A 14,612-nucleotide genomic window follows, 5' to 3' on the forward strand; every position below is an offset into this window, starting at 1 on the left:
AAAAGCACATACACCATAAAAGAGCCATTTTTTTCGCTTTTGATGTTTTCCAATAGGTAATCATCGCCTAAGAAACCTTGATTGAGAAATTTTCAATAATAAGTTCTATTAATTGAAATTTATATTCAAAAGAGATTTCAACTCTCTTTAAGCCTAATGAATGTCCAATTATACATGACAAATCTCTCCCAGAGATTTTACAACTAGATTATAGCTCTAATATGCCTTTCCCCTTCTAGAATCGAGTTCTAGAACACCTCTCAAAAGATAATTAAAAAATACAAAAATAAAAGGAAAAATTAACACCCTTTTGAATAATGTTGAAGACATTCAAGTGGTATATCATGTAATTAAGAGAATGAGTGGCATAGGTTGTAATTAGCTATAAGTTGAAAGCTATTTTTTGACTTGCTTATATACTAGGGCATAGAAGCCCACCTCTATAAGTAATATAGTGTGTGTGTGTGTGTGTGTGTGGGGGGGGGGGGGGGCGCTTGTGCTTCTCACAAGCTCTCTTCCCTTTTCTTCGTTCTTCTTCTCAAATCTAGTTCCTATGGATTAAACCCTAAAATTTAACATGGTATCAAAACGGGAATTCTAGGGTTTAAATCAAAGTTAACTAAGTCACGCAAGTGTAGAGAAGAAAAGTCTCAAAATTATCCTTCAAGCAAGACAAGGTTCAACCAACTTAAAGAAAGGAAGAGGTTGGTGTCAATTTAGAATGGTCTCTATTTGATTAGATAAGTTTCACTCTATGTTTTACATTATAAAGGATCAAGTTTATGCCTTTGAAAGTTAGAAATATGTTCATGGTCAAGCTTGTTCAATTAAAAAAAAAATCGTTTTCTTCAAGTTCAATGGCTGAAACTTGCATGCGCACATGTTGATTGTGTAGTTCATGACTTGCTTCATTTTTTATGCTAAAAATTATTTAATAAAATTTTGAAACTTCTTCCAAAAGTTCTCCTTGAGTTCAGTCTTGTTGAAAAAATAATTGATCAATTAATCCATTGAAACCCTAAGGCAGGGTTTGAGGAATTATTTTGGAAAGTAGTCGATAGTGCAATTGTGTTTAGGACCACTTTCATACTAATTTTTATTTCATTTTCCTTGGATAATTAACAATGATTGTTGTCTAATTATAGTTCTGGTTTAAACTCTAAAAGGAGAAGAAAAAAATATTAAAAAAAGGAAGCCATACTTGTATGCCTATAGGTTGAGTTTATTCTCCTGCTTGATTGCTAAATTCAATGTGTTGTTAGTGTTGTTTTTGAATTCCATTGCATCAAGTATTTATTCCTTTGATTCAATCTTGTCCTTTTTCTTGCAAAGCTTATTCAAGAATGCTGTTTTTTTGGAATTTTTTTTTAGTCATCATATCTGAAGTTTCAAACTCCTTTCTCCTCTACATATGCTGATTTCAGCAAAGGAGATCCCTTGCAAATTACTACAATTCCACTAAAAGGGTTGAGTAATTATTTGTCTTGGTACCAATTTGTGAAACAATTTTTTTATTGCCAAGGACCTTGTTAAATATATAACTCAGCCACCATTGAATATAGATGACCCCTCTTTTCACAAGTGGTTGAAGGAAGATACTCTAAGTCTCAATTGACTGATAAATAACATGGAAGAACATGTATAAAACATTGTGGTGCACCTAGAGATAGCCAAAGCAATATGGAACACATGTTCTGAGTTATATTCTATTTTTGATAGTCTTCAAACTATTTATGATATTTTTTTCAGAAGATGTGCAACACAGAGTAAGACCTTATTTCAGAGGGTTACTACATGAATGGAAAGTCGTACAACTATATGCTCTCGATATTGCTACACAAGAAAAGCAGAGATAAGACCTTATTTCAGCTATATGTCTGGCAAATGTACCATTTTACTTAGATGTTGCCAAGTCACAGGTACTCAACTCTATAGAAAAACCCACCTTCAATGATGTATGTGTTATCATGCTACGAATTCCGTCCACCAATCAGCCAAACCAAGTGGAAAACACAACAATGTTCTTTCAAGGGTGGGGGAACAATGGTTATGGTAGAGGTAAAGGAAGAGGTGGGTAGAGAAAAGGAAGAGGTAGAGGTGGGAATGTTCTTACCTCCAATTCAAATAACACTAGTGGTCAGCAAAGGAAGTGTACTTTTTATGGCTAAAAAATCACCTAGTTGAGAATTGTTGGAACCTATATAGGAAACCACTATACTTGAAAGTTAATCAAGCATCGACTTCCACCACTAGTGAACCAGGTTTAGATTCCTCGAAAGGAAGATAGACCCTATAAGTAGAGGATAATGAATTGTTTAAAAAATTTAAGAGTTTGATGGCCACTCCTCAAAGCAACACCACAACCACAATTGTACCTATTCCTTTCTCTTATGTTTATGCAATTTACCTTGAATCATTGACTTTGGAGCCTTTGACCACCTCACAAGTAAAATTGAATTTTTTTCTGTGATACCATGCACTTCAGACCGATTTGTATCTATTACAGATAGGTCTCAAAAAAGGATTCAGGGTACTAGTACATCCACTATTTCACCATATTTTTCACTTTCTAATGTTTTATTTGTTCATCAGTTTCCTTTGAGTCCTATGTCAGTGAGTCGAAAAACCAAGAAACTAAATTGTTTGTAACATTTTCCCTTCTCATTGTGTATTTTAGAACATCAAGATGAGACAAGTGATTGGTGGTGACCATGAGAGAGGGGGGCTTTACTATATGGATCCCTCCATCCTGACAACAGTAGTAATATTCATTTGTCATGTGAGTTTTGTGAGCTTGGGAAACATCATATATTTATCTTTGAACCCAAGTACAATAATATTGCTTCTAGTCCTTTTGCTTTAATTCATTCAAATGTTTAATGTCCCAAATATTTCACTATCCAAGTATTTTTTAATATTTATGGATAATTACACAAAAGTTACATGGTTATATTTGATGAAGGATAATGCTCAAATATTTTTTATTTTCAGCTCATTTTGTGCTATGGTGGAAAATCAGTTCAACACTAGGGTAAAAATCTTTTGGTCTAATAACGATCACGCAAAAAAATATTTTCCTCTACCTTTTAATTTTTTTTGCAAGGCAAAATGGATCGTTCACCAAACCTCATGTATTTATACACTTCAACAAAATAGTGTCTCAAAAAGGAAACATCGACATCTTATAGAGGTTGACCACATCGTCATATTATGTTGTCTATGAATGTTCTTCAGTTTTATTGGACCTAAGCAATCGAGTGTGCCAATTAGCTCTATGCTGAATTTGTTCTAATCTTGTAAAACCACATCAATCCAGGCATCTAAATGGGCAAAAGGAGGCTTCGATCCCTTTTGCTCAAACCCACCACATCGACCTAGGCATCTAGATGTGCAAGAGGAGTCAACTCATTTTACCCAGAGAGGACTCCTATGTGAACCAAGTATTTTATTTGGAAGTGGGTAGGGATTCCAGCTGAGAAAAACTAAACTGAGATTCGACCATTATCAGTACATGATTGCAGCACGGAAGCCTGAGGAGAGATGCAGATGATATTGTACCTTTTGACATGGAAAACGAGAAAACAGGAAAGAGAAGAGAGCAATTATAAAGGGCTTTAAACCCTTGAAGGAATCAATGGAGTGCTGTTCAGCAAATAAGCCGCGGCAGCCGCCACTCCACTCCCAAGCTCTACTGGGTACCCCACGTCCCTGAGAATCATCTCCACTCCGCTTAGACAGCCCAGCAATTGAAGCTGTACAGGTACAGGAAATTAAAAATGATTCAAATATGATCAGGATGTGAGATATGAATGAAGAAGTATAATACCTCATTCAGGTTCCCAAGATGGCCTATTCTGAACACTTTTCCAGCTATCTTATTCAAGCCCAAACCCAAGCTGAGATTGTATCTCTTCCATGCGAGCTTAACAATCTCTGAACTTTCAATATGAGGAGGAACAACCACAGCAGTCACAGTGTCACTGAACCATTCCTCCTTCTGTGTGCAGTTCTTCAAGCCCCAAGCCTCAACAGCAAGTCTGTTCATGTTAAATTTGTCAGTAGAAGTCAAGCTTGTAATCCTCAAAACATATTTTGCTCTCCCAAATAAGAAACAGTCGCATCAACAGTAAACTTTCCTTAACCCAAAGAGATTATCCATGTCTATAGTTCCTGACTTCAGATTTATGGATTCACCTAGTGGCTTTCGCCAAGCGGCTGTGCCTTGCAATCACATTTTCGAGCCCTTCCTCGAATATCAGATCTAAAGCTGCTCTAAGTCCATATAGGAGTTGAATTGAAGGAGTGTAAGGCCAATAACTTCCCAGCTTGTAGAACTTCAAGTAGTCATTCCAATCGAAAAAAACCCTCACTGATTTAGCAGTTTTAGATGCTTCCAGTGCTTTCGGGCTCGCGCATACAATACCCATTCCAGTAGGAAGAGAAAGAGCCTTCTGAGAGCCTGTCAAAGCTACGTCGATTCCCCATTCATCCATGCGGAAATCAAGTGCACAGATGGAAGAAACTCCATCCACTAGCAGCAGTGCAGGATGACTGTGATGATCTGTAACCAAAATTTGCAACATCAGTGACGACCCATAAACGAAAAAAAAAAGAGGTACAGTAAAACCAGAGCATACCCAGAAGAGTTCTGACAGAAGTCAGGTTATTGGTGACCCCTGTAGCCGTCTCATTGTGAACAATACAAACAGCTTTGATTGTATGAGCAGTATCTGCTGCAAGTTTTGACGCCAAAACGTCCAGATTGGCACCCTGACCCCAGTCACTCTCAATCACATCCACGTTGAATTTGAGCCGCTGCTGTTGATCAATCCAGAGAAGGCTGAATTGGCCTATCAAGAAGGATACAATCCGATCACCAGGGGAAAGTGTGTTCGTCAGAGCACTTTCCCATGCACCAGTACCTAACCAAAAGCAGTTTTCAGATCGTAAATGCATTAACTCGCCACTGCTTGTAAGAAGACTCAAGAATCGAATTTTAAAATTACCGGTGGTAGGAATCAGAAAGGGAGTTCCAGTGGTCGTCTTGAAGATTTTCTTAATGTCCTCGAGAAGAGTCTTGGTCAGGGCGGGAATGGCTGGGGAACGATAATCTTCATTGTTCCTGTTCATTGCCCGAATGACTGGTTCCGGGATATTGACAGGTCCCGGAACAAAGAGATGGTTTCTTCCTGGTCCGTAAACATAGTCCATGGCTCCTTGTTAATTCACTGAAAATGTTCAAGAGTGAGGACACCCTGTCCTCTTGATTCTGGAAGCAGAGCACCTGAAAGAAAGGCCGGATTTGGAGAGGATAAAGACCAGAGAAAGAGAACCCCAACGAGTCTATACATCTCAGTTGTAAGGAAAACGCTAGTTAACAAATCAATTTGATCTGGATTCGTCATTACAGATCACTCAATAACTTATTAGATGGATTAACTGGCTGTAAAGCTTCCAACTATTTCAGGCAAAATGAACGACGACTTTTTAAGGTCTGTCTAGCTTCAAATTTGACACTAAAATTTTTTACAATATCATTGAAATCTAAATCATGATCGTCGTCTTTCCTAGCTATTGACTACGAACAATTCGAACAAGTAACCTTAAAACTACAAGAACGACAACTAATAAAGCCAACAATTTCTCATTTGGAAACAAACTCCTCTATAATCCAACCTTCAAAGAATTGAAACGCGGAAGAGAAAGCAATAAAAAAAAAGTGATAACAGAGGAGAAATAACTACACAAGCAGAGGAAAATTCTGAAAAGACATTTGACAATCAGACTACCCAGTAAGGCAAACTGAATAATTACATCACAGAAGCTCAGTTTCAGAAAGGCCGGTGTGGCTTTCAAAATGAACAAGTAAAATGGATTTAAGCGTACCCCTTTTTTCCGACCGAAGCAGGAACGGACCTCTGGGTGGCCTGGCAACTCTCCAAGTTTTGCGGATGTAAAGAGAAAAGAAGAAAGGCGAGTCATTTTATAGGAGCCAATACCTCCAGAAGCAGAAAACGAAACGCACAGGAGGGTGGGACAAAGTAGACCATCGACCTGGCAGATAAGAATTGCTGAGTCGGAATCGTGCGGTCGAGGGATCACCAAGAACAAGAAGCCAAAGAATTCAAACAAGAAAAATAACGGAGAAAAAGGGAAAAATAGGTGAAGAAAGAATAGAAGACGTGCGTCTTATTAGAACATAAAAAGAAAACAAAATTAAGTGTTTTGGGGAAGATGAGGACCAAAGAAAACACGAGAGGAGGAGACAGAAGAGGCAGATAACGAGATAACGAGCTTTCAAGTTTCAACCACAATTCATCTTGAGAAGCCAAAGCCAACCACGTCGAGTTCTTTCAACAGTCTTCAAATTTTTTTTTTTTTTTTTTTTCATATTATCAAGTTGCAGTAACATTGCTTCTGGGCGTAATCTGTTGAATCAATCTCACCATGACTGCGCGTGGAAATGAGACTTACTGCCTTGATAGAATAACAGTACGAAGTTGGATAAGAGAGAGAAGAGAACTATTACAGCAACTTTGTGAGTAGATAATGATCATCTATAACCATTGAGTTGTATTCATCTCATCTTATCACAGGGATACTGTACTGAGTTCAGAAATTAAGCAACGCTCGTCTTCATCTTGGCCAAAATAAATGTCAATCACCATTGTTGGTCTGTCGCTTCGCCACCATTGTGTTCGTGTCACTATTATTAGAAAGGTTTTTTTTTTTTTTAAGTTGATATTAACTATGAGTTTTCCTTAGATGTATGAATAACTGTCATCACTTCCAACTTCTCCTTTTTTTATGAGAAAGAGGTGAAGTTTTACACGATGAAGAGAAATAGGATATGGTCTAGCAAAGTTGCCTGTGACTTCATCAAATGCACTTTGGATACACTAAACATTTGTTTTTGGAAATTCTTCGAATTATTCTGCTATGGTTTGAGGTATATATTTTGGCTTCCGCTTTTAGCTATTTTATGAATTTCATACATGTATTTAGAAATTCTACTTATATTTTGGTATCAGAACGGAATCTCTAGTTTGATTGACATTCCATTAAATTTCACGAAAAAATTCCCATATCTTTTCATTTTGCCATAGAATTTTTTTTTCTCTTCATTTGGGAATCGAGGGTAGTTGTCCATTGAGGCGATGCAGTTTTTGGACAGCATAAAGTTTTCTTCCATCTTGATTTTATCCTCAAATTAATATATCTAATTTTTTTGCACCAATGGTTAGTGTCATTCTTTCATCTCATCAAATATTGGCCACTTGAATGGCTATTTGCTAGAATTCATCCCTTTTTAGCTATGGAGGTGGGAGGTGGTGTTGGGTGGGGCTTTAAAGGAAGACAAGAGGGATTACACAAGTTGTTAGAGTTATTGCATTCCTCAAGTGTATTGTGCCAAATGATTACTTCAATTAGTCTCTTTGTTCAAAGGTCTGTGCTCGTAAAAAATATTAGCCTTTACCCCAATCATAAAACAACGTACTTGGGTTATTTTGAGCAATTGACTTGGTTGCATAGTCTCTCCATTCCATCCAGGTATCCTGTCAATATCATATTTCTTTACTTTTAACTTAGATAAGGTTGCATCAAAGTCCTCATATGCAGTTAGTCCAAAGCATACTCATAATGCATGCATGAAAGTTTCCCAACTTGTCTAGGGCTCAAATGAGTACAATTTGAACCAAAGTTAATACCTCTCCATTAAAGTAAAATGAGTTTAGCAGCACTTTTTTTGCTACTGAGTGAAATTCGATGAACTCCCCTAAACATTAGTTTGGTTTCAACATATGTAAATGTTAATGTTTGGTATCAATTCTCTTGAACTTCCAAGTGTTTGCGGGTTGGATTTTGTTCAACCTCATGTTGTCCCTAGGTCGGTTCTTCTTCCTGTTCACTATTATTCAACTTGTCACTTTCTACACAAACTAGGAGTAGAACTCCTAGCAAAAATCGCATAGATGTTGATCTCAAGATCTCTATTAAGCAAATTTTGGTTATAAAAAATACTTAGTAACTAATTAAACTAAGTGAGAAAGTATGGGCAATTTAAAAAAACTCTATTCAAGAAATGATGGAGAACAACCATTCAACTGGCAATGAAGCGTCTGTACAGTTTATAGAAAAGGGCTAGAAGCAGTTAAATAAGAATGCACACCATCAAAATGGTTAGTAGCATCTAATTGAATGATTAGTCTAAACGAAAATTAATAACTCTTGAGAAGAAACAAATCTAGGCCAATGTTTGAATGGCCAGAAAATCACCCAACACAAAAAAAAACTTGCAAGGGCCATATCTGTGAATAGTATGAAACCAACCATTCAAATAACCTATGTTTGATTATACATCATGGAATCCTAAGTTTTAAGACTTCCTCCTCTTCGTCTCTTTGTATCTCTTTCACACCCTTATCTTTTCTTCCCCTTTTCCTTCCTTGTCGCCTTCTCTTCCTTTCCCTCTCTCTCGATTTCGCTCCCTCTCCCCTCTTTTCTTCCTCCCCAAAGTCTCTCTCAATTTTTTTTAACACTCTCTTCTATCAAACTCTTGGAAACTTCTCCCTCCTCTATTTGTTTTGTTTTTCTTTTTTACTAAAATGCCCTTAGTCATTTTATCTATTCCTTGTTGTATCATGTAAGTTATAACAAAATACTAAATTTAATAATTTTAAAAATATTTAAGTTATGTACGAGGATTGAGCCAATACGAAAAGTCATTTGGTGCGAAACGACTGTCTCAGCCTTTTGATCATGATCGGATGGTTGAGATATTGTTTCATACCAAATGGTTCGATCGGTAGGCTGAGACAGTCGTTTCGCACCAAATGGCTTTTCGTATTGGATCAACCCTCAATTATGTTAATAATTAACAAAAATAATAAGTAATAAAAATAGTAAGTTATCTATAATTTTTTTAATATCAATGATAAAAATAATTTGTTTATAAAAAGATGATAAAAATTATTTGTAAACATAAAATAAGTAATAAAAATAAATAGAAAAGTAAGTAGTGAAGAATAGGAAAGAGGAAGAAGGATAAAGAGAAAACGAAAGGAAAGATAAAGGAAACGCAAGGGATTACTCAACTTTCTGTGCATACTAACATAATTTTATCATTTAAATAAAAAAATTAATCATAGTCCACTCTAATTTTCCAAAGTGCCCTATCGGGGCTTCATTATTAAGGCGTTGCATACATAACCCAAACCATTGGAGGACTCAAATTTGATGGACAGCGAGAGAAAAAGAGGTGACTGGTAAGGAAGATTAAGGGACGATGGAGAAGGAGAGCCCGTCGCCTCATATATTCATACCAGACTGGTGGTCAGAAGCTGCAGACTCTATTGCCTTAGAATCATATACATCTTCCCCTCCCATTACTTTCGTGTGCGGCGCCAAAAACAGCGGGAAATCTACTTATTCTCGCCACCTCCTCAATACTCTTCTTCCCAGGTCTGCAATTAAACCCTGATATTCAACTCTACTATTTCCCTTTTTCTCGTGTTTTGCTGCCGATGGCTGTCCATCGTCTTCCCTGACAGCCGTCGACCCTAGCTCCGTCTAGTGAAAGAGAACCTGGATTCCTGACGTGGGCCTGGTTCGGTACTGGTTCAATTAATATTGGAGTAACCGACCGTCGATTCAATGGTTGGAGGCTCCAATTGAACTTTTCCTGTTTGTTTCAGTTCATGCACCGGTCCAACGAATTTTACTTTACTTCTCCGCATGTTTGTATTTGCGTATGTGAAATTTCTCTTTTTTTTTCCGGCCATATTTATGTTTCAAGGTACAAAAAGGTAGCATATTTGGACACTGACGTGGGCCAACCGGAATTTACAACTCCAGGTTGTCTCTCTCTTCATATCATCGATGAGCAGACTCCAGGTATTCCTTTCATTTGTATATGTTGATTTCTTTTATTGGTCATATTTACATGTAATGGAGTCTCCTGTACTTAAGTAACCATCAGTTCTGTGCATTTGATATGCAGATTTTACTATCTTATCGATGAAGACACCTGAGAGGTATGCAAACTGTTGACTCTTTTTGACAATCTGTAGGATGATACAAATACTTCTCTCTGTGTCGAGTTGATAAAAATTTAAAACAACTTAATGTGATCTGTCTTGTTATCATGCTTACTGCCAAGTAGCCTCTGACACCTGTTATCATGGTATCTAATATTCTCTGTGGTTATAGATTGGAAACATAAAGTTTGCCTCTTTTGATATGGTTCAAAATTTCAAGTTGAATTATCCATGAAAATAATTTCATTTCTTGCAATCTAAATTAGGTCAATGGAACTTCCTATGATTTTTGTGGCATTCTTGTTTGGATATCCGTAATGCCTCGAAACACCTTTTCCAGCCGTCATGGTTCAGTAAATTTTTCTTAACTATGTTCAAAATATTCATAGCCCAATAGTTTTTTTAAAAAACTTATTTCTGCAGCATTACAGAGATATAATGCTGGAGATGTTAATACTCTTGAGCTATAACTGCATTGTCGAAATTTTCTGACCTCTGCCTTTGTTGAGTCATCTATTGATACCATGAATTTTGGACGTCATTCTTCTTGCAGATGCATTTTCTTTGGTGATACGTCTTCCAAAAGAGACCCAAAAGCTTATCTGAGTAGTATCTATCGCCTTTATGATTACTATCATATGGAGTACTATCAGTCTGATAAGCTCAGAAGTTCTGAAAAGTTTCCATTACCTCTTGTCATCAACACACCTGGATGGGTAAAAGGTTTGTACTTGTTGCTTGGAGTTGTATTTTAGATGCTTTTTTTTTTTGGGTGAAGTCACCCATGTGATATTTTACTTTTATTTTGTTTTATATTTTCAGGTATCGGTTATGAAATTATAGTTGAAATGCTGAGATATATTCAACCTACTCATGTGGTTCAAATACGTATCTCTGCTGAGAAGAAGAACCTGCCCAGTGGGCTCTTCTGGATGGATGGAAATCAAAAAGGGCATGTCAATCTTATTAATCTTAGTGCAGCATTGCAAGACTCTTCTAACAGATCGTGAGTTACTGCCATTGCCAGTATTTATTTGGGTCAACATCTCAATGGTTTCTATATGCAGCGTCATTAATTTTTCAGTGTAGGATTGGCTGCCTATGTGTATGCTAGTGTTGCTGGAGTAGTTGTCAGCATCTCTAGCCAATCTGCAGTGGTTGAAAATTCTTAAGAATTATTCCTATCTATCTTAATGTTTCACTCGTTAGATAAAGGAGCAGCTTAATAAAAGTGAAGGCTAACCACTTCCTTGAGTTAGTATGCAGGGTGAGGAGGTGATATAGTAAAACCTGTGGAGAGTACCCAATCTCCTGGTGGACGTTTATGCACTTTAAATCTACCTATGAGATATTTTCAGCTAAAATGCTATTACATGACATAGTGGATTGATGCAACCCTTGAGCTAATTGAGAAAATGCATACACTCATTCTTCCATGTACCTATTACTAATGCCGACAAAGAATTCTCATTGATGAAAAGTAAATTACATTTTAGCTCAGATAAGTCTTTGAAGAGATTTACAGTGAATTATGATTGTTTGATTATCTTGTGTTGAGTAGTCTTATGAAAGAATTTCTGATGAAATGGGTATAACTTTTTATTTTAAGCTGATACATTATATGTTTCTCCTAAAAGAAGTTGAATATTAATTCATACTATCAATTGCTGCACTGGGGGTTTACCTGATGCAGTGAGTTTTAAGTTGCAAATGTTGGTAAACCTTGGGTATATGTTACCAATTTGGGTTGAGATTTTGATGTATTGCCGTACCACAGTTTGCTATTTAGGTTTTGTGGACCTTTTTTACCAGGTTGCTGTATTGGACTAGATACTTTGTGCTTGTTTTTGTTTGTTCTGTGCTTGAATTGAAGATTTGACAACCTTTAGCAATATGTGATGATTCTTCAATTGTACCTACTCAAGGATATCTTCTATAAGTGGTTGCATTTATGTGGTGGAATTTTTAGTGAGTGACTTACCATTGTGTTGATTTACATCCTTTTATAGGTTGTTGATTAAAAAGGATAGTCGTCGTCTGAGAGATGCTCGAATAATTGCCTACTTCAGACAGTGTTTCCCGTGCAACTTCACCATCACAACAAATAAGGAACTTGCACATGCTCTGGCGTGTCATCCTCCTTATGAAATTCCTCTGTCAAAAGTTAAAGTTTTACATCTTCATTGCACAGTATGTCATCAAATTTTAAGATGGCTACAATGTAGTTTAAACCGTTCTTTCGGCTCTTTTATTATCAAGTATCCTCTTCATTTAATTTCTTTTTGGCTGCACATCTTGACATTGATAATATTGATATTGCCTCTAATTTACAATGAAGTGAAGAGCTTAATTCCCCTGCATGCTCTGTTTAACGATCTTGAAACTGAAGGTATTTATTGGTCGATGCTCTTGAACCACTAGATTCTGTAGCTGGATAAACAAAAAACATCTCTAGTTTGACAGTTTAGTGGCTTCCGTAACAGAAGTGTACACATCTACCATAACAGGCTTCTTGAATTTGAATGGTTGGAAAGTTGTGGTTGCCCGGCTGGTCAGATGTTAGAAACACGGTTCACAAAGGATGGCTTTGCTTTTCATGCCATATGAAAAATTCTATATAGTCTAGGGATACTTTTTGTGACAGGAATGGTCAATGTTTTTTAAGTTGGGATTTTACACTTTAATTTTTCAGTAATTACGCTTGCTCATGATATTCTTATCCAGCTGAAGTTTTTTGTAGGTTTCAAGAAATGAAATCTTTCACAGTTTAAATGCGACAATTGTCGGTCTCGCAGTTGATCATAGAACCTCTGAGGAGTCAAAAGATTATGCTCCTTGGTGTGTTGGACTTGGTGGGTCCATTGTCTTTGCCACTTCTCTAGCTAATTTTTGAGGGCGATGAAAATTTCATTTAAGAGGAGAAAAACAAGAAAGAGGCTATTAAAAACCCAGCCTGGAGATACAAAAAGACAAAAACTAAAAGAAGATACATCTATGAACATCAAAGGGAAATGAATATCCCACAACAACTTTTAGAGAAACACCTTGTCTCGCCAAAGAGTTGGCGATAGCTAATTTAGTTACGTACAAATTTGAGTCCTAAAAGATTCACTAATTGTCCTTTTCAGGGATCATCAGGGGAGTAGACATGCCAAAGGAGCTCCTTTATGTCATCACACCTGTTCCACTATCTCACTTGGATAAGGTCAATGTTTTCTTACGAGGCTATATTGAAATACCAACCTGTTTGTTGCAGGTATTTTCATAACCTGAGATTTTTTGCAATAAATTGTTTTAAATTGTTTATGATCCCTCAAACTCAAAGGTTTGTTACTCATAGTTAGAGCCTGCAATATTGACAAATATATTGCTGGAAAATCTGGAGTTTGGCCTGAAAAAATGTGATTCAGGGTTCAGTTGTACCTTAGACCTCGGTGAGAGTGGAGGCCATGTATCATTCAAGTCTATTGGGTAGTGTCATAATTATCTCTGAAGGATAGGATCAACTTGGCTGTTCCATCTGGAAGTGTTGTCTCTTTACTTTTTTTGTGAAAACTTCTTTTTATAGCCAAGATGATCCTCCCTGTTCAACTCTTTGAGTGTTCTTGTTACAAGGTGCCAGCAGATCGGATTTAAATTGGTGTCAAGTGCTGCATTGCATTAGTGTTAGATCCCAATTTATAATGTGATGGCAAATGTTCATCATTGTATGTTGAATTGGAAAGATATTGAATGATGGAGAATATTAGGACAGCACTGAAAAAGAATGCTGCCTTCTTTAAATTTAATGTCAGTATCTTGTTATCATAGTTCTCTATTTGATGTTTGCTTCCGCTAATAAATTCAATGGAAACTGAGAATTGGCCTATCAGACTGTGCTGGCAGTTATATTCCCAGGTAGCAGTTAGCTCGAACTATGCCTGTTATTTTTCTGTATTGAAACAATATACCAATATTATTTAATAAAAATGTGACTCTTTAAGTGTATTGGAATTTTGTGTAGGTTCGTGGATGTGTCTCCCCATACATGGCTACAAGCGTGCTGCCATCTAACTAATATCATCTCCAGGTGAGAAGCATCAAGCAGATCTCCAGAAGCGTATGCAAGTGTCAGTTCTGGGTGACAGTTATTTACAATAGAATTACATGTTTCCATGACTGTGGCATGTCAATATAAATTAACAATTTGGCATAGTTAAGCAATCCAGATATAAAAAAGATATCATAGTTGGTGCATTAGAGGTCAAAGCAGTAGAATGGTTGTGAGTGCAAGCAGTTTGATAGTGGTTATAATTTGAAGGTTCTTTGTCGAGGGATGAGATTCTGTATTAATTCTCTTTTCTGAAGCTCCCAATCTTGTCTCGATTCACTCTACCACAGATTGTGCCATGGGCTCAAACAATATTTTTGCCATGCTTTGATGCCTGTAATGTGAGTTGGCCGTCTTAATTGAAAATTCCCCCTAGATGTTATTTCATTAAAGACCTCTGAAAGTAGTCAATAGCTAACAAGGAAAATGCGATTAAGAACAGAAGAAAACAGAGGAAAAAGGAGATCAAGATGACTTGGTTCCCT

The 14,612-nt window shown here is 36.8% G+C and overlaps 2 protein-coding genes across 2 annotated transcripts; one reads left to right on the forward strand and one right to left on the reverse strand.

The window, feature by feature from the left end:
- Window positions 1–3,473: 3,473 nt before the first annotated feature.
- LOC137959097 (serine--glyoxylate aminotransferase) lies at window positions 3,474–6,146 on the reverse strand. The gene is made up of 6 exons (XM_068806397.1): window positions 5,887–6,146; window positions 5,007–5,284; window positions 4,638–4,922; window positions 4,195–4,561; window positions 3,827–4,037; window positions 3,474–3,752 (listed from the first exon to the last, which is right to left on the reverse strand). The coding sequence occupies exons 2-6, from the start codon at window positions 5,209–5,211 to the stop codon at window positions 3,615–3,617; spliced, it is 1,206 nt and encodes a 401-aa protein (XP_068662498.1). The 5' UTR covers window positions 5,212–5,284; window positions 5,887–6,146; the 3' UTR covers window positions 3,474–3,614.
- A 3,087-nt stretch (window positions 6,147–9,233) lies between these two features.
- On the forward strand, window positions 9,234–14,521 carry LOC137960618 (polynucleotide 5'-hydroxyl-kinase NOL9). The gene is made up of 9 exons (XM_068808281.1): window positions 9,234–9,462; window positions 9,797–9,894; window positions 10,001–10,034; window positions 10,591–10,760; window positions 10,860–11,043; window positions 12,047–12,227; window positions 12,778–12,889; window positions 13,166–13,293; window positions 14,041–14,521. Exons 1-9 carry the CDS (start codon window positions 9,287–9,289, stop codon window positions 14,092–14,094), a joined length of 1,137 nt encoding a protein of 378 aa, XP_068664382.1. The 5' UTR covers window positions 9,234–9,286; the 3' UTR covers window positions 14,095–14,521.
- Window positions 14,522–14,612: the final 91 nt, after the last annotated feature.

Source organism: Aristolochia californica, unplaced genomic scaffold (assembly GCF_029961685.1).
Source record: "Aristolochia californica isolate CCGP_79_NKW_82.1479 unplaced genomic scaffold, dmAriCali1.0.hap1 SCAF_3, whole genome shotgun sequence".
NCBI lineage: Eukaryota > Viridiplantae > Streptophyta > Magnoliopsida > Piperales > Aristolochiaceae > Aristolochia > Aristolochia californica.